General features: G+C 36.2%; 1 protein-coding gene across 1 annotated transcript; it reads right to left on the bottom strand.

The window, feature by feature from the left end:
- Positions 1 to 2,542: 2,542 nt before the first annotated feature.
- On the bottom strand, positions 2,543 to 3,274 carry LOC118016249 (RNA transcription, translation and transport factor protein-like; the record flags this gene model as incomplete). The annotated part of the gene is made up of 1 exon (XM_035013703.1): positions 2,543 to 3,274. A coding segment is annotated over one exon (732 nt), but the record flags the coding sequence as incomplete, so codon positions are not given.
- Positions 3,275 to 20,366: the final 17,092 nt, after the last annotated feature.

Genomic DNA, 20,366 nt, shown 5'->3' with positions numbered 1-20,366 from the left:
GCCAGCCGTGGCCCCCGCTGCGGCACTGACACTGAGGTCCAGCAGTAATCCAGGACCATGGCATTGCTTTGCACCACTGCGTAAGGGTGGGGACAGATAAGGCTTAGAGGCTTATTTGATCTGCAGCACTTAACACAGATAACTCAGATTTTTATAATATCTCACCTGTGCCTCCAGCCCTTGGGAATGAGACAAGGAGCCTGAAACTCTGGAAGGGGGAGGGGAGAAGAGAGGATGTGTGCAACTTTGAGAAGCCCCACAGGTGACTGAAATGCTGCTCTTTGACTGGCCAGCTGAGTGCCACTTTTCTTATTATTTGCTCAGTCATGTAGTAATAGGAAGAGTCGAGTGGAAAAAGGTTGATAAAACAGGACTCAAGGAGTACACTGCCTGCCTGTCTGTCCCTCTCTGGAGACCCTAGAATGTTGATGCCTTTAATGAGAGGCAATTTAAATATATATCTTTCAAACACAGAAGAAATTGCTTAACATAACACTATTTATAATCACTCTGTGGGTGCCTGGGTGTCTCATTTGGTTGGGAAACTGACTCGATTTCATCTCAGGTCATTATCTCAGGGTCGTGAAATCCAGCCTTGCGTCAGGCTCTGCACTCAGCATAAAGTCTGCTGGAGATTCTCTCTCTCTCTGCCTCTCCACCTGCTCATGCTCTCTCTCTCTCAAATAAATAAATAAATCTTTAAAAAAATAAATAACTGAAGTTACATAAAGTATGCTTCCTCTAGCAACAGAAGAATTATTAAAAAATAAAATAAAATCACTTAAAGGACTGTGAGAATAACTGATCCACATTATACAACTACAGTCAATGCAAACATGTATTTTATATGTGATCCTCATGAGGGAGTTGGTATAAGATGCTTCCTCAAAAGAGAATTGGTGAAACCCATATGGAATATAGCAAAGGCAAATAGCTAGGAAGCGATAACATCTAGATTCTTTCATCTAAAATTTGTCCTAATTCTAAGTTATCCTTTAATCATCTGGCTCTTATATCACTTTGCTTTGAAGTGGCTATTTTTTTTTGTAATGGAGCCTCAACTCATTGTGAAGATGCCCCAATCTCTTTGTCTGTAATAGCTCATCAGGTATATGTATTGTTCTGCTTATTCTGGCTTATATGAGATATTGTACAGCTTTGTGTAAGGCTGAAACTTAGGAGAGTTTTCTCTAAAAGTACCTGTAGTTGCCGCCTGGAGTGTCTCATCTGAAGTTCCCAGAGTTAGAGTTGTAATAAAGGACTTTTAGCAGGGATTTATAAGTCCCATAAACTGTGCAGAAATGATTTATTCTATTATTTTATGTGTTATAGGTACACTCCCTCTTCCCTGCTACAACAACCTAAGATGGTTTATAATTATATTTTGTACATTCATATGCACAGTAATAATTGTAAATCAAAATAATTAGTAAGTCAAATTGTAAAGTGTTGCTTTAAAACACTTTAGTATAAGTTGTGCAATATATATGTCTATGTTAGTTGCAATCTGTTCTTCAGGGCCATTACTTAATATTTGAAGCTATTTAATCAGTTATGCATTCTCCAGGATGGCGTACTACAAGTCTTAAATCTGGACTATATGGTCTTAACTTGAATGTTCCTTAGTTACTAAATGATATGAGAAGTAATTTTCTATGGAGAAATTTCTGGTAGTCAAGATATGTGGATTGTTTATAAAGATTCTATAGACACCTTTGCCAGAAAATCCAAATAGGTCCCTGTATCCTTAGAGCGGAGCTCTTAGCTTTGGGCTCAGATTGGATCCTGTGTCCTTGTACCTTAGAGATAAATCTTCCCTGATGAGACCAGAAAATTTGCTAAACCTGCTATTACAGTATTGTTGCATCTGACTAAAGGGACTATTCAAAGGATATTTCAATGTTCTGTAAGAAAGAGAACTGAGACTTCACCTGTTTTACCAGAAGAGGATGTGGAGCTTCTGTGGTATACATTTGTATATGTGTGTATACCTTCTCATTGATAAGTGTCTCCATGTGTAACAAAATTCAAGATGCAATTTAAATCTCATTAAAACATACCATATGGTAGTGAATCTGTGAGGACAGAGAAATAGAATCATAATCAGTCACCAGTCTCTCCCAAAAAGAACCCAACAACTGTGAAAGTGAAATTGGCTTAGTTCACATCTCGACATTAACAGCTATAATAGCTAGCATCTGATAAATGGGGACAAAATATTATTGACATCCATAACATGTTGTAAGGATTAATTGTGATAATCTGTGTAAAGGGCTCAGAACAGCATCTGGTTCATGGTAAGCTTCTATAGATGCAGTCATTGTATAATTACATCATTTTATGTGTGTATGTTATTTTATGTATATATATATATTTTATTATTTTGTACATTTTACTTTTTCCCACTTTCATGAACTTTATTAAAGAGAAAGCAACGATAGTAAATACCTAGAAACATAGTCAATTTTCTAGGATCCTTCCCTCGAAAATGTGACATTTGATTTCCAAACACATGCCAGAGCATACATGGTTCCCAGTTGCACTAAGTAGGTGAGAAGCTGAAATCATAAAATATTTGTCTTCCAACTTTCCCCAGCCTGTGGTCTGTCTTTGGATCAGCAATAATTGCCTGAACAGCTACTATGGCTTCATGAATTTTTGTCTGTAGCTCTCTGAGCTCTTCCATAGGCAGCAACCACAGAATTTGAGCAGCTTCGTTCAGAACTGCATCTCTTGTGTCAAAACCAAGACTATGTTTGTCTAAAGCAACAGCAAGCCCTCTTTGATTTGCTTTAGCAACTGCATCCTTTTTCAGGAGCTCCTGTACCAAAATGTGAATTGCCTTAAGCTTTATCAGGTAATCGTGACGCTGAATCTGAAGAAGGTTGGCCAAAGCCATTACAACAGCCTTAAAATCGAGATTATTTACATCGGAATTGATCAATGGCTCTGCATTTTTAGCTGCATTGTCAGCATTTTTTATATTATCAGGTACCACGTCCATGTATTTTTCAGCATTATTTCCATATTCAAGTCTAACCGCTAAACCAAGAAGCCAGTCAATTGCTTCTCCTCGATCTTGAATCTTGAACAGATGGTTCACATCTCTGAGATACTTTTCAAAGAACTTGGGCCTGTCCCTGCTGTGGATGTTTCTTAAATTACCTCTGTCTTCAATCTTGTAGTGTCTGATTTTCTGGCCTTCAAGCCGAACAATACAGTTTCTAAATTCTGTTTCATTTTTGCAGTTGAGGTAATTGAAGGCCGTCAGCCAGTGTCAGAACGTGGTCCCCACTCTGGTCCCCCAGGCTTTGGCTGGGTGAAGAGAGGCCAGGAGGAGTTGGCAGTGCAGGCACCTGCGACACGGCAAGGATATTTTGTAACATTTTAAACATGATTTTCCCAAAATGGTACCTTTAGTCCTGTTAGTCTTCATAATACTTATACATTTAATGACTATATATAGTAATAAGTTGTAGTAGTATACCATTTCACTAATATTGTGTACTCTAGTTGCTTCCAGTCATTTGTCTTCCCTTTTGACAATAGATAATACATTGATAAACATCTCTATGCATTAACTGTTTTGAGTTCTGTTGAGTTACAAGCATATAATAAAACGCATGGGGAAATGTTTTTATGACTATTGCCATATAGTACTTTGTTGTTTTTTGAAAAGTTTACACAACTTTACAATATCAGTAGTACTATATCTACTCTTCAATTTTATTGCAACTTTTTGCAGTAGGCATTATAAATATATTGCTAGTATTTTGTTTTATTTTTTATTATTTTTTTCAAAAGATTTATTTATTTATTTTAGAGAGACAGCACGAGCAGGAGGGGCAGAGGAAGAGAGAGGGAGAGAGCAGAGGGAGGAGGGGCAAAGGAAGAGGGAGAGAGAATCTCAAGCCGACTCCTGACTGAGCAGAGCCTGACATGGTACTCCGTCTCAGGACCCTGAGATCATCACCTGAGCCAAAACCAAGAGTTGGATGCTTAACTAGCTGTGCCATGTAGGCGCCCCTAGTATATTTTATTTTAATATTGTTAACTCAGGGTTGTTTTAGTACACATTTCTTTGATAATATAAACAGTGAATATATTCTTAGTGTGTTTACTATTTGCCTTTATTCATTTGTAATTGACCTCTGTACATACATTATACTTTTAAAAATTTAGTACTAAATATAAAAGTATATATTTAGTATTTAGTTACTAATTGGTTATAAGAGTTAAAAAAACAGTTTAATTAAGCATTTTTATTTACAACACTAATGCATCTATTAAGATGAGTTGGCACATCATTACAAGATGACTCCAGATTTGATAGATTACTGGGAAACAAAGAAGAAAACTCTCCAGAGTTGTTTAGGGATTGCCATGATTCTCTTAATCCAGAGCTGCCTTATTGACTGTGCTCAAAATGACTAATAAGGGGGGAGAGGCAAAAGTATGGAAAACTAGCATTTGAAAGGGAAAAATCGAGAAACAAAGTAATTTGCAATTCTGTAAAAAATGCATTAAAAAAAAAAAAACAGGTAGGCTATAGTTCTCTTGAAATACATAAAACAAATAACCTAGATGCTGACCTTAAAGCTTAATCAGCTGTGCTATTTACAGGAAAATATATATCAAGGGACCAGGTAAGTAAGAGTGAGTTACATGGAAAGAAACCGAGAAAGGGATTCTGGCATAAGAAAAATGAAGATAAATCTTGAATTATTAATTCTTTTGCATTTCCCAGTTGTTTTCCAAGGTAGATGATTTCCCTAGTCATTAGACATTAGTACCAGAATTGATAAATATTATATTTGAGCCAGGGGTCTCCCTACCCATTTGACTACCCTATGGTATAATTTAATTTGGTCATAATTAAGATGCCTCTCTGTTGAAATGCTTAAGTGATAAAGGAATGTTATGAAGGAGTGTAAATCCATTCAGGTTGGTATCCTATCTGGCTAATACAACACACATATTATAGTCTACATTTAGACTTCTCCATTGAAGCTAAAACTGACACACTTTCCTTGGAAATATGGTATAGGGTCTGCCCATACTGTTTTTGTTGTTTATCTAAAGTGGATAATGGCCTTGTTTCTAACCCTGGGTTAATCAAATTAGAACCCTTTTTCAATTGATATATAGCAGGTAAGGACATTTATGACTATGAGTGAATGAGTTTGTAGATAAAGGAATGCTTTTTGATATTCTATAACTTAGGACAATTTCTGAGGCAAGAGAGAGAATGGTGGGATGAACACTCCATTATCTTACCACACATAGTCTTTTACTGCACTGTCATTAGGCATATCCAAGTCCAAATCACAACTCCATTATTCTTGATTATATATCTCCTCAATTTTGGGGGGTCTCATGTTTAATTCCCTACATAATAAAATATAATAAAACATAACTTGGTATTATTGAAGGGATTAAAATTAGTTCCCTCATGGAAATCTTCCAATAAAACACCTGGTTCAAAGACGAAAAGAACCCCTAAAATGCAATGTCTCCTTCCTTTTCATGTATATTCTAAAATACATAGGTAGTGGGGTAGTGCCACTCTCCCAGCATCTCGATGTGTTCACCACTCAGAAGCTCTCTGAACTCTGTTATTACTGTTTCTTTAAAAGGAGGTTTTATTTCATAGGCATGATTGATTGAGTCATTGGTGACTGGTGATTAATGCAAATTCCAGTCCCTAACTCCTTCCTCTCTCTGGAAGTCAGGGGATAGGGCTGAAAGTTCCAACTCTTTAATCACACCTTCAACTTTCTTGAAAGCAGCCCCCATCCTCAAGCTAAGGACCCCACCTATCTGAGACCTCCTCATTAGGACAGTCTGCTATCATCCAATCACTCAAAAAATTCCAAGGGTTTTAAGAGTTCTGTGCCAGGAACCAGGGATAAAGACCAAATAGCTTTCTATGATACCACACACAGTATGTTAGGACAGGAAGGGACCATGCAGATCTGCCATATCACTATACAGATGAAAAGGCAGTAAGTCAGAAAAGGGGAAGGGACATGTTAAGAGCAAAGCCTGAGTCCCAGTTCTCCTGATGCCAAGGGGTATAGGTATATATCCTCTTGAGAATCTTTTTTTCTTTGTGTGCACAGTTGCTAATATTCCTATTATTCCTAATCCATGTGTTAGTGTACTAGGTATTTTATTTTCCTTCATCACTTCAATTTACCTTGATTATGGAAATACATTTATATTTTGCCAGCTTGTTAATTATTTTAAATAATTGGTGGATAATTAACTCCAGTAATATCCTAGTTAGCTAGAATTTAACTATAGCTAAACATACTCTAAAAATAAAAATCAAACCTGGAAGGTAATTTCCTTATTAGGTAGCATTAAATAAAAATTCATTCTTCCTTTTCTCCTGCTAAATTTAATAAAAATCTTCATTTTACTTTGACATTTTTGTCTTTCCATTTCCATGTTTTAAAAGGTTAGAAATAGCAATATTTCCCAATTATAAAGGCTATTTACTGCTTACAATGCAGTAAACAGAACCAAAACATTCATACATTTCTAGCCAGCATTTATTAAATCTCTAGTTTTGAATGATGCGTCAAGGTTTAACAAGATTTAACAATAAAAATACAGAGCACAGTCTCTATGGGTTAACATGATATTAAATATATTAAATATATTTTTTAAAAGTCACCATAGTTCAGTTTACTAAAACGATTTGAAACCAGAAACCAGTAGTCGATGCACTTAACTTTGAGGTAAAGATTTTTTTGTGTGTGATTTAATCAGATGATAGCTCACAGGTAATATCAGGAAGGACAGTGGAAAAAAACAAAAGGTTATGATGTTGAGACTCATGAATAAATTTAGTATTTTAGTTTTTTTTTCTTTTTACCTAATATTCTATGCTTATTTAAGAATATAAACACTTAAAAATTATAATGAACTATAATGAAGACCCAAATTAAATATATTTTGGCATATTCACAAAGTATCTTTTGATATTTTCACAAATCTAGGAAAATTAAAAATTATGTGTTAAAGTTGATGCTTGTATGTGTTATACATGCATACAGTTACGTGTTCATTGACATGTAGAAAGTGTGACAGATACATAAATATATATACATTTAGGCCTTAACTATCTAAAAGACATGATTCTATATGTATTTTACTTTTTTTTGTTTTATTTTTATTTTTTATTTTTTATTTTTATTTTATTTATTCTATTTTTTCCATAAAGGATTTATAGTTGTGGAGGTGCTACAAGTGTTCTGAACAATACAGTATTTAGGTTCCGAGGAGTTTGTAGTTTGCATAGTTAGAAAATGGGAGTTGGAAGGAAAAAAAAGAAAAAGAAAATGGGAGTTGGGTAGAGAGGTTATACCATGTATTAATTAAATCAGGATTTATATATTTTAGTAGTGATTCTCTGGTAGGAACATTTTATTATCAGTAAACCTGAAGTGAATAATCAAGTACCTGGAAATTCTGGAACTTTGTGACCCATAGAAGAACTTGAAAATTTTATATAATTGTGAGATGTCCATAATGAATATGGTGAGTTTCATTCACAATTTTTTAAATTCCTTACAATAGAGTTACTTTATAGGTCCATTATGTAATGTATTCTAGAGATTACCTTTAGGAAGTATTTGCAGTCATCATATGAGTTGATGCTGGACATTATATTCCAAATATCATAAAGATTCTGTATCTTTCTTGGCAAACTATAAAAAAGACCAAGCCTTTGTAAATGTGAATTAAATATGCCCCTTTTTTTTGCTTCTCACAACTTTAACAGTGCCTTTTTTATCTTACCAATTCAGTACATTAAGGATTCAAAGTACTTATATCAGCAAGATTCTTTCTTTTTAAGACTTCAAATACCAATATGACCTACAGAATATTTCAATTTTAACCAAGGTGGAATCTTTTTTTTTTTTTAGATTTATAATTTATATCTATTATGTCCAACAAAAGGCATGTGTAAGGCAAAGCATCATTAAAGCCAGTATGTCTGGGTAATAAAAACCTGTACAATAGATCTTAAAATATGTATTGTAAGTGTAGATAGGTCAAGTTAAGAAAGATTTTAAGGAACATTGTGCTCTATCCCGTAGGCATCAGAAACAAATGACGATTTTTATTTTTTTTGTAAGAAAGATCATTCTTGTGGACTGAATGACTGTCAAAATAGTATAACGGTTGGGATGCTATTAAAATGGTGTGTAACTTTCTTTTTTTTTTTTTTAATTTTTTTATTGTTATCTTAATCCCCATACATTACATCATTAGTTTTTGATGTAGTGTTCCATGATTCATTGTTTGTGCATAACACCCAGTGCTCCATGCAGAACGTGCCCTCCTCAATACCCATCACCAGGCTAACCATCCTCCCACCCCCCTCCCCTCTAGAACCCTCAGTTTGTTTTTCAGAGTCCATCGTCTCTCATGGTTCGTCTACCCCTCCGATTTCCCCCCCTTCATTCTTCCCTTCCTGCTACCTTCTTCTTCTTTTTTTTTCTTAACATATATTGCATTATTTGTTTCAGAGGTACATATCTGAGATTCAACAGTCTTGCACCATTCACAGCGCTTACCAGAGCACACACCCTCCCCAGTGTCTATCACCCAGTCACCCCATCCCTCCCACCCCACCCCCCACTCCAGCAACCCTCAGTTTGTTTCCTGAGATTAAGAATTCTTCATATCACTGAGGTCATATGATACATGTCTTTCTCTGTTTGACGTATTTTGCTCAGCATAATACCCTCCAGTTCCATCCACGTCGTTGCAAATGGCAAGATCTCATTCCTTTTGATGGCTGCATAATATTCCATTGTATATATATACTACTTCTTCTTTATCCATTCATCTGACCATGGACATCTTGACTCTTTCCACAGTTTGGCTATTGTGGACATTGCTGCTATAAACATCGGGGTGCATGTACCCTTTCAGATCCCTACTTTTGTATCTTTGGGGTAAATACCCAGTAGTGCAATTGCTGGATCATATGGTAGCTCTATTTTCAACTTTTTAAGGAACCTCCATACTGTTTTCCAGAGTGGCTGCACCAGCTTGCATTCCCACCAACAGTGTAGGAGGGTTCCCCTTTCTCCGCATCCCCGCCAACATCTGTCGTTTCCCGACTTGTTAATTTTAGCCATTCTGACTGGTGTGAGGTGGTATCTCATTGAGGTTTTGATTTGGATTTCCCTGATGCCGAGCGATATTGAACACTTTATCATGTGTCTGTTGGCCATTTGGATGTCTTCTATGGAAAAATGTCTGTTCATGTCTTCTGCCCATTTCTTGATTGGATTTTTTGTTCTTTGGGTGTTGAGTTTGATGAGTTCTTTATAGATTTTGGATACTAGCCCTTTATCTAAAATGTCATTTGCAAATATCTTCTCCCATTCTGTCAGTTGTCTTTTGGTTTTGTTGACTGTTTCCTTGGCTTTGCAAAGCTTTTTATCTTGATGAAGTCCCAATAGTTCATTTTTGCCCTCGCTTCCCTTGCCTTTGGCGATGTTTCTAGGAAGAAGTTGCTGCGGCTGAGGTTGAAGAGGTTGCTGCCTGTGTTCTCCTTTAGGATTTTGATGGACTCCTGTCTCCCATTGAGGTCTTTCAACCATTTGGAGTCTATTTTTGTGTGTGGTGTAAGGAAATGGTACAGTTTCATTCTTCTGCATGTGGCTATCCAATTTTCCCAACACCATTTGTTGAAGAGACTGTCTTTTTTCCATTAGACATTCTTTCCTGCTTTGTCAAAGATTAGTTGACCATAGAGTTGAGGGTCTATTTCTGGGCTCTCTATTCTGTTCCTTTGATCTATGTGCCTGTTTTTGTGCCAGTACCATACTGTCTTGATGATGACAGCTTTGTAATAGAGCTAGAAGTCTGGAATTGTGATGCCGCCAGCTTTGCTTTTCTTTTTCAATATTCCTCTGGCTATGCGGGGTCTTTTCTGGTTCCATACAAATTTTAGGATTATTTGTTCCATTTCTTTGAAAAAAGTGGATGGTATTTTGATGGGGATTGCATTGAATGTGTAGATTGCTCTAAGTAGCATTGACATCTTCACAATATTTGTTCTTCCAATCCATGAGCATGGAACGTTTTTCCATTTCTTTGTGTCTTCCTCAATTTCTTTCATGAGTATTTTATAGTTTTCTGAGTACAGATTCTTTGTCTCTTTGGTTAGCTTTGTTCCTAGGTATCTTATGGTTTTGGGTGCAATTGTAAATGGGATCGACTCCTTAATTTCTCTTTCTTCTGTCTTGTTGTTGGTGTATAGGAATGCCACTGACTTCTGTGCATTGATTTTATATCCTGCCACTTTACTGAATTCCTGTATGAGTTCTAGCAGTTTTGGGGTGGAGTCTTTTGGGTTTTCCACATAAAGTATCATATCATCTGCAAAGAGTGAGAGTTTGACTTCTTCTTTGCCGATTTGGATGCCTTTTATTTCTTTTTGTTGTCTGATTGCTGTGGCTAGGACTTCTAATACTATGTTGAATAGCAGCGGTGATAGTGGACATCCCTGCCGTGTTCCTGATCTTAGGGGGAAAGCTCTCAGTTTTTCCCATTGAGAATGATATTCGCTGTAGTTTTTTCATAGATGGCTTTTATGATATTGAGGTATGTACCCTCTATGCTATACTCTGAGGAGTTTTGATCAAGAAAGGATGCTGTACTTTGTCAAATGCTTTTTCTACATCTATTGAGAGGATCATATTATTCTTGTTCTTTCTTTTGTTAATGTATTGTATCACGTTGATTGATTTGCAGGTGTTGAACCAACCTTGCAGCCCAGGGATAAATCCCACTTGGTCGTGGTGAATAATCCTTTTAATGTACTGTTGGATCCTATTGGCTAGTATTTTGGTGAGAATTTTTGCATCCATGTTCATCAGGGATATTGGTCTGTAATTCTCCTTTTTGATGAGGTCTTTGTCTGGTTTTGGGATCAAGGTAATGGTGGCCTCATAAAATGAGTTTGGAAGTTTTCCTTCCATTTCTATTTTTTGGAACAGTTTCAGAAGAATAGGTATTAATTCTTCTTGAAATGTTTGGTAGAATTCCCCTGGGAAGCCATCTGGCCCTGGGCTTTTCTTTTTGGGAGGTTTTTGATGACTGCTTCAATTTCCTTAGTGGTTATAGGTCTGTTCAGGTTTTCTATTTCTTCCTGGTTCAGTTTTGGTAGTTGATACATCTCTAGGAGTGCATCCATTTCTTCCAGGTTATCTAATTTGCTGGCATAGAGTTGCTCCTAATATGTTCTTATAATTGTTTGTATTTCTTTGGTGTTGGTTGTGATCTCTCCTCTTTCTTTCATGATTTTGTTGATTTGGGTCATTTCTCTTTTCTTTTTGATAAGTCTGGCCAGGGGTTTATCAATCTTGTTAATTCTTTCAAAGAACCAGCTCCTAGTTTCGTTGATCTGTTCTACTGTTCCTTTAGTTTCTATTTCATTGATTTCTGCTCTGATTTTTCTGATTTCTCTTCTCCTGCTGGGTTTAGGCTTTATTTGCTGTTCTTTCTCCAGCTCCTTTAGGTGTAGGGTTAGGTTGTGTACTTGAGACCTTTCTTGTTTCTTGAGAAAGGCTTGTATTGCTATATACTTTCCTCTTAGGACTGCCTTTGCTGCATCCCAAAGATTTTGAATAGTTGTGTTTTCATTTTCAATGGGTTTCCATGTATTTTTTTAATTCTTCTTTAATTTCCTGATTGACCCATTCATTCTTCAGTAGGATGCTCTTTAGCCTCCATGTATTTGAGTTCTTTCTGACTTTCCTCTTGTGATTGAGTTCTAGTTTCAAAGCATTGTGGTCTGAAAATAGGCAGGGAATGATCTCAGTCTTTTGGTACTGGTTGAGACCTGATTTATGACCTAGGATGTGATCGATTGTGGAGAATGTTCCATGGGCACTAGAGAGGAATGTGTAGTCCATTGCTTTGGGATGGAATGTTCTGAATCTGTCTGTGAAGTCCATTTGGTCCAGTGTGTCATTTAAAGTCTTTATTTCCTTGTTGATCTTTTGCTTAGATGATCTGTCCATTTCAGTGATGGGGGTGTTCAAGTCCCCCACTATTACTGTATTGTTGTCGATGTGTTTCTTTGCTTTTGTTATTAATTGCCTTATATAATTTGTTGCTCCCCTGTTAGGGGCATAGATATTCACAACTGTTAGGTCTTCTTGTTGGATAGACCCTTTAAGTAGGATATAGTTTCCTTCCTCATCTCTTATTACAGTCTTTGGTTTAAAATCTAATTTGTGTGATAGAAGGATTGCCACCCCAGCTTTCTTTTGGTATCCATTAGCATGGTAAATGGTTTTCCACCTCCTCACTTTCAATCTGGGGGTGTCTTTGGGTCTAAAATGAGTCTCTTGCAGACAGCAAATCAATGGGTCTTGGTTTTTTATCCAGTCGGATACCCTGTGTCTTTTGATTGGGTCATTTAGCCCATTTATATTCAGGGTAACTATTGAAAGATAGGAATTTAGTGCCATTGTATTGCCTGTAAGGTGACTGTTACTGTGTGTTTTCTGTGTTCCTTTCTGGTCTATGTTACTTTTAGGCTCTCTCTTTGCTTAGAGGACCCCTTTCAATATTTCTTGTAGGGCTGGTTTCGTGTTTGCAAATTCCTTTAATTTTTTTTTGTCCTGGAAGCTTTTTATCTCTCCTTCAATTTTCAATGACAGCCTAGCTGGATATAGTATTCTTGGCTGCATATTTTTCTCATTTAGTGCTCTGAATATATCATGCGAGTCCTTTCTGGCCTGCCAGGTCTCTGTTCTATTCTGTTTTAAAGTATACTTATTTCACTATTGCCACAGAGGTGTTTTTTTTTTTTTTTTAATTTTTTTATTTGTTTTACTGATTTTTTTTGCATAATCTGTTATTGTGGTGGTAAAGATTTAAATAATCTATCACTCCTACTAACTAATGTATGACTTCCCAGTAGCCATTGCCATGTGTAAATTGTGATTATTCAATAGTAAGGAAGAAATAATTGATCTCACAAGTGAAGTGTAAACTCAGGTTCTTTTGGTATAAAAGAGACAACTTCTGGCCAATTCAGTCACTTTGAAATAAATTCTCAGTAAGTTCAAAATCCATACTCCTTAACGGGGTTCTTTTCTATTCTCCTAAGTGTTTCCCTTACTCCCTTCTTGCCAAAATGATGCGGTCAGCACAGAGGTTATGTACCTTTAAGAGACAGAGGTATAGACCTTAATTCTGATTACTCTCCTCTGGGTCTTGACATTTTCATGGCAATGAGAATGCTGGGGCCGATTCCATGTCCCTGTGTTAGAGTCCGCCAAGCTATGTTTCATCCTACCTATCATTTGAAGTATTATGCTGGCCTCAGTAGGGTGGAGATTATGTTTACTGTCATTAACCTCTGGTCCTGAGATGCTTGAATTCAGTGGCCCCAAGGGGCGCCTGGGTGGCTCAATCAGTTAAGCATCTGCCTTCGGCTCAGGTCATGATCCTGGGGCCCTGGGATTGAGCCCCGCATCAGGCTCCCTGCTCAGTGGGAACCCTGCTTCTCCCTCTCCCTCTGCCTCTCCCCCTGGCTTGTGCTCTCTCTCACTCACTTTCTCTCTCTCTCAGATAAATAAATTAAATCTTTGAATTCTATGGCTCCTTCACATCTCACAGCCATACCAAGCCAAGTCCTTTCAGCACTTCCCTATCTCTTTATCCTTTTCCAGAGTCACAAGAGGGCTTTTTTGTTTTTTTTTTTTAAGATTTTTTTTATTTATTTGACAGAGAGAGAGACAGCGAAAGAGGGAACACAAGCAGGACCCTGGGATCATGACCTGAGCGGAAGGCAGACGCTTAATGACTGAGCCACCCAGGCACCCCCATAAGAGGACTTTTTTGCATGTCATGAACAGATCATATCTTCATCTTTTCATGGCATAGTTTTTAAATTTGAAGCTCTATCAATGTTGAACATAGCAGGAAAATGCAGTATCTGAATGTTCTCTGATTCTTTCAAAACATCTAGGAATTTATTAGGGTCTCAAGAATCTTAATTCTTTAGAAATTGAGGTGACAAAAATATTAGATCCTTTCTCACATTTAAATTTTTCCCTTTCCTTCTCAGGGTAGCTTTCTATTTCCTCTACTTTCTTTTCCTAATTGGTGGAAATTTCCTTTATATCAATCTCCTGTCTTTTCTACAATATTCTTTATACTGAAATTCTATCATTTAAATAGCTCTTGATACAGAGCTTTTGCAATTGAGGAAATATCTTACTCATTCAATAATACTGTAATGTCAGGACTATTATGTGTTTAGTTGTTTTTTTTTTTTTTTTTCAGTTTGGAAGTTGATTCTTAAACTTTAATTGTTTATTTATCCATCCAACATTGCATTAATAATTTCGAACCAAAGGCTGTGAATTGTTTTGACTGAAAAGAGGATGATCTTACAGTGTGAGGCATGAAAAGTGAAAAGGACATTAATATATTTTCAAAAGCATTTTTAAAAGATTTTATTTATTTGTCAGAGAGAGGGAGAGAGAGAGCACAAGCAGAGGGAGCGGCAGGCAGACGGAGAAGCAGGCTCCCCTGTGAGCAAGGAGTCTGACTCAGAACTCAATCCCAGGACCCTGGGCTCATGACCTGAGCTGAAGGCAGACGCTTAACCGATTGAGCCACCCAGGTGGCCCTCAAAAGCATTTTTTAATTGATCGTTTTATGACATGTATATGCTGTTTCCCCGCAGATAGCCAACTGTCATTTCTTTATTCACCAGTGTCTACTGAAAACTTTCCATGTGTCATACCTTGATCAATGAATTTAAAATGCATTATGTGTAAGCATGATAATTATGGGCAGCTCTTATATATATATATTCATAAAATTTTAAATCTTAGAATATTATTTTTCTTACATATGTACACAACAAACATATCTTACCAAAATTATTTTAATAACTCCTTAACATTACTGAATTCATTTTGTCCTGAAATTATTCTTCAGATTGGCCAGAGCAAACATTAATAATTGTATAAGTTATATCATTTTGTTTTTCATTGCAATGATAATTAAGACTTAAATTTCTACTAATGACCTAAAAGGCTTGACAGGCACCAGATCTGATTTGTATCTGTGTTTTAATCTGAGTGGCCAATATATAATAATCCATCTTTTCTCCTCAGCTAAGGTTCACAACAATTATGAGAGGGACAAAGTAAGTACAAAGTAAATTAAAATGTGACCTTTACTATTGATAATGCCTAGATTGCCATATATGGCTTAGATATGTTAGCCAAATGAGCTTACAAATATTTTATTCCAAAATTAGACTTAACCACTTGGTAATATGCTCAGCTATACAACGGCAGGCCAAACTCATGGAAGGTCCACTTGTGAAACATTTCACATGGAGAAGTATAGGAAATTGTGTACTTCTTAAAAGTAATCCTCAGAGAAAAAGAAAGAGGAAGGGGATTGAGTCCTGTCTGTTCCTTTTTTCTTCTGCAAGAGTGTAATTAGTTCATAATACTATAATTAATGCCCCCCCCCCTTTTTCTAGAGAGAGAGTGTGTGTGTGAGGAGGGGTGGGGAGGGGTAGATGGAGACGGAGAGAGGGAATCTTAAGATCGACACAGGGATTGATCTCACAACCCTGAGATCATGACCTGAGCCAAAATTAAGAGCCAGACACTTAACTCACGGAGCCACCCAGGTGCCCCATGATGTCCCCTTTCATAAAAACATGAAGCTTGGAGATTTCCTTCAGTGTTCTCCATAAACATCCTGCATTACTCTCTACTTTCTATCACTGTTCCACTGATCTTTAAATTCCTTGAACACATCTTTTTTTTTTCTCCTGACTGATTCAATAGGCAATTCTATCTGCCTTCTTCATCTTACCATCTTCTGTTCATCTTTCATATCTCAGTGGGCCTCCCTTACCTACTCTCTTACACTATATTTTTTTCTTTATGTCACTAAAAAATGTTTTAAATTATGTATTTTCATAGCTATTTATTTAAAGTATGCATATCTTCCAATACACTCTAGGTTTTATGGAATCAAAGAAAGTGGCATTTACTGCATATTTTACTGCAGAAGCTATCATTGCTTGGCATAGAGTAGCTAGACCAAGTGTTCAATAAATATTTGTTGAATAGAGCAGGAACTAAATTAGTACTCCTGTATTCGTTTGCCTTTTTTGAAATACCTGAAAGTTTCCAGACTGATATTGAACCATACACTCTGGAAATATTAACTGGTTTCTTATAAGTAAAAGTGGGTTCTAGATATGACAATAATCTAAATGAGACCAACATCTTTCTAGGTCCTTCAGTCTTGAAACCATACAGTTGGAGTGCATGTTAATTGAAAGCTAGCTACTTCAGCGTTCAACAACTCAATGAAAGCTTTTGTTTATTCACATTTACAAAACTTCAAGAGTCTGCCCAAGGTTTCTGTCTCCATTTATTATCCTCTTCAGTATATCTTTTAACTCACGCTCAGATTATTTATAATGGTCTTATGATAACAACATTGACAGCACCAAAAGATGATAACAATGCTATAAACATGTGTATGGGCCTATATATTACTTTTTAAAGTGCTTTCAAATCCTGAATTTTATTTCATCCTCACCAAAATCATTGGAGGTAAATAATCTTATCTTGCTTAATGTAGAGTCAAGAAAAATAAGATGCAAGAAAGTTAAGTAAATGAAGATAACACTACTAATAAGTGATGACTCTGTTTCAGATTCATATCTATTGTATCCAAATTAATCGATATTTCCACACTCAAAATATACGAACTGAATACCCACTCAGAAATGGGACTCTTGTCCCAAACTGAATACACTGTGAAGAATCTTCTTTGAAGCACTCAAGGACCACTCAACCTCACCCCACCATAACACACCCCACCATAACCACATAAAATGGCTTTAGTCTACTTTATCTACTTCATCAGTGCTCACCTTTAAACTTTATTATAAAGACTAGTTTTATCGCTCATTTCTTAAACTATGCCTACAGTCCTGTTTTCTCTTTCATAAAACTGTTTTGCAAGGGAGGATGATTCAGGAGTCTGTCCCACTGCCTGTCTCTCCCTCTCTCATTTTCATGTACATGTGTATACATATGTGCTTGCCAATTTCTTGTAAATAAAAAGAAACATCTGTATTTATTTGAAGCATCCTCCTAGTGATTTCTCAGACTGTTACTTGCCTATATTGTTTTTTTTTCTTTATTTATGACATGTAATAATGTAAAAATCCAGATTTTGCCATCACAGATGTTATAAATTTGTTGAAGAGAAAAAGGGGCATGTACAGAGAATGAAATAATGCAAGAAGAACCAAATAGTGGTAGAAATAATAAGAGATAGAGATAGAATTTAAGAATGGTGATAATGATTATGGTGATGACAGCTAAGATTTATTGAGCATTTAGTAAACAATATATGCACATGCTATCCTACATGCTTTGCATAAAAATCTCATAATAACCTTAACTGAAATTCTCTGAGCGTCAGTTTTTCAGGTGAGATGAAAGAAGTTAAGTAACTTGTTCAAGTCACATAACTAGTGATAAATGAAGTCAAGATTTCAGTACAGGTCTGTTTGACTCCTGAGGGTGATTGGATGAGTTAGAACAGAGGAAATTTTTTAATTATATTGTTTCTGCTCGAAGCTACCCTGGAGGATGTAGAACCTGAAATGATCCTGAAAGTCATTTAAAATTTATATTGATGGAGAGAAAGAAGACATAAATCTAGTATAACATTAGGCAAGTAAATGCATTACCTCCATATCTTAGCAGTTATCCGTCTTCCCTTGGCCAGTATTTTCAGAAATTGATGAAGAATATGAGATGAATATTTTACTATAAATCTTTGCTTTAATATGCACTGTTGCTAATCATGATGTGGAATGACGACAGAATGGATTTAAAAGATCTTAGGCTCTTTGAGTTAATCCTGAATATACCATCTAGAAAAACCTCATGAGAATTGAAAAAATCTGGAAACATTCCTTTCTCTATCACTTACTGATAAAAGCAAAAAAATAAGTGTTTTCTAGTCTGGTGAAATGCAGAGAGCCTAATGTCTAGGACTGAAAGATTCATCATTCTGTCAGGACACCTTGTGTATAACCCCACCCAATGCAGACAGAAATGTTTGTGGCAAACACTAAAACAACTCAGATTACTGAACAATATTGTGACTTGTCCACAAAACACTATTGCAGTAAGTGTCAAGACAAAGGTAGTAAAACAGCTTGTAAAAGATTAGAAGTGATGAAGCTTTGGAATCCAAACCCTGACATTCAATGTGTCAGTCATTTGTTTCCATTAGTAATAAAATGGAGGGGGTTGCCCAGATGGATCTATCAGGAAGAAACCCTGCAACAATCAGCATCCACCTCAGGCCTGTTCAGTAGTAGGGAATATATCACTTCTGCCTGTATTTCAGAAAATCAACCTATTTTCAAGGTGGCTTCGGAGATCCTGTTTTTTTTAAAGAAGTAAGGAAGAAAGAAAAATGAAAAAAGAAAATTTGGCCAAATCAAATGCTGTGTTTCTGCATTTTGTTTTGTTTCATTTGTTTCTTGTTTTTGTTGTTGTTGTTGTTGTTTCTTTTTGTCTTTTGTAAAGAAAAAGAGAAGTTAAGTTGTTCTCTAAAATAAGTCACAACAAGCATTCCTGCATGCTCACACACACACACACACACACACATCTTCACATCTTGAGTCCTACTGGGTGGTAGGCTGGCTTAGTAATCTTCATAGTATAGCACAACAGTGTTCCACAATGGTACAGATATTTTAGGTACTCACTAAACATGAAATGAAATTATATTCCCAGTGAAGAATGACTATCCACACAGAGAAGGATTGGTAGTGATATTGACAGGTCTAGATCTTCCCAGATTTACCACAAAAGAGAAAATGTGAGGCCATGTTCCTCATTCAGTCCCACCAACTAACCATGCTTTGCCATACTACTATTGAAACTTTAAAATGATCCCTGACTAATGATTTTTGAAGGGAGGACACTTTCCTTATCTTTATGTTGCATAGTCTCATCTTGCCTGTATACTTACAACAATTGTGTCCTTTGTTTTCAGTAATCAATAATGGATTTATTTGTTTCACCATAATGCCATGTAGCTTACTTGAGCTTCCACTCAAGATGGGGAGATATAATACTCTCCTAGCAGCCCTGGTAACTCTGACCTGAGTTCAAGAATCGGTTAAGATATAGATCTGGAAAACTATTCTACAAAACCTGCACACTTACTTACTCATTGCCTTAAGATTCAATTATCAAATTTCTAAACACGAACATTCCACCCTGGTAAATAGCAAAACATTTTTGAAGCATTTTGTCTACATAATAAGTCTAGATTAGATCATCCTCAGGTTTTACTCCCATATTATTTGGAAATCATTTGAAATAATAGTAATAGAAATGATACAAAGATTAGGAACAGGAATATTGAAGGAAGTAGATGCGAATAGCAGAATCAGAGTAAATATTTTTGTCAGTTAGCTCTGAAAAAAATAAAGCTGAGCCAATGACACACAGGCAATGGATCTCCTCTCCTACTGTGAAGAAAGAAGGCTGAGATTATGTAAAAGAGGTTGAGTCCATTTATTTAATTGATTCCACAAATTTTATCACATCCTGCTATGGATCAGGCATTTGTTAAACAATGGGGTAAATAGATGAAAAAGAACGTCAAAATCTCTAACTGCGTGGGTAATTCGAACAGGTACTGAAATGAAAAACTAAACATTAAATAATTCCACAAATAAGAATGTAAATGGTTGAAGGTTTCAGGCAAAAGTGTCTAGATGTACTCTGACATAAAGCCATCATGGACAGATCTAACCAACAGTGTATCTTGTGGGCAGGATAGGGGTGGGTGCTTTGTGTCCACATGAGGTCTCCTTCTAGTACTAATCTGAACACAGGAGCACAATTACTATACATTATTATTTTATAAATCCTCATTACCTTGCTTCTCCTAAATTATAGAATAGAAAAAAGGCAGTTATCTTAAAAAAGTGTGTAAGATATTTAAAAACAGCTCTATTGGATATGTGTCATATACTCCGTTTTGCCAAGTATAGTCCTGGCTATTTTCTAGGCAGCCTGGAAATTTTAGCATTGAGGGATTCCTCCACAACCTTTTATTGACTGGGGTAATATCACAATTATGTTTTGAGTAGTTGTATGCACTTTAGAACTCCAAATTATTGAAAGTGTTTATCTCTGAGGAAATTAGATAAGGGTGATGAGATGAGGATTAGATCAGTGGAAAGCCTAAAACAAAAGTTTTTCTGATTTAAAATAATAATCAATGACAGT

The sequence above is a fragment of the Mirounga leonina genome, unplaced genomic scaffold (genome assembly GCF_011800145.1).
Source record: "Mirounga leonina isolate KUSES-001 unplaced genomic scaffold, KU_Mleo_1.0 Mir_166, whole genome shotgun sequence".
Taxonomy (NCBI): Eukaryota; Metazoa; Chordata; class Mammalia; order Carnivora; family Phocidae; genus Mirounga; species Mirounga leonina.
Note: the sequence above shows the minus strand (reverse complement) of the source record. Positions and strands in the feature narration are given on the sequence as shown.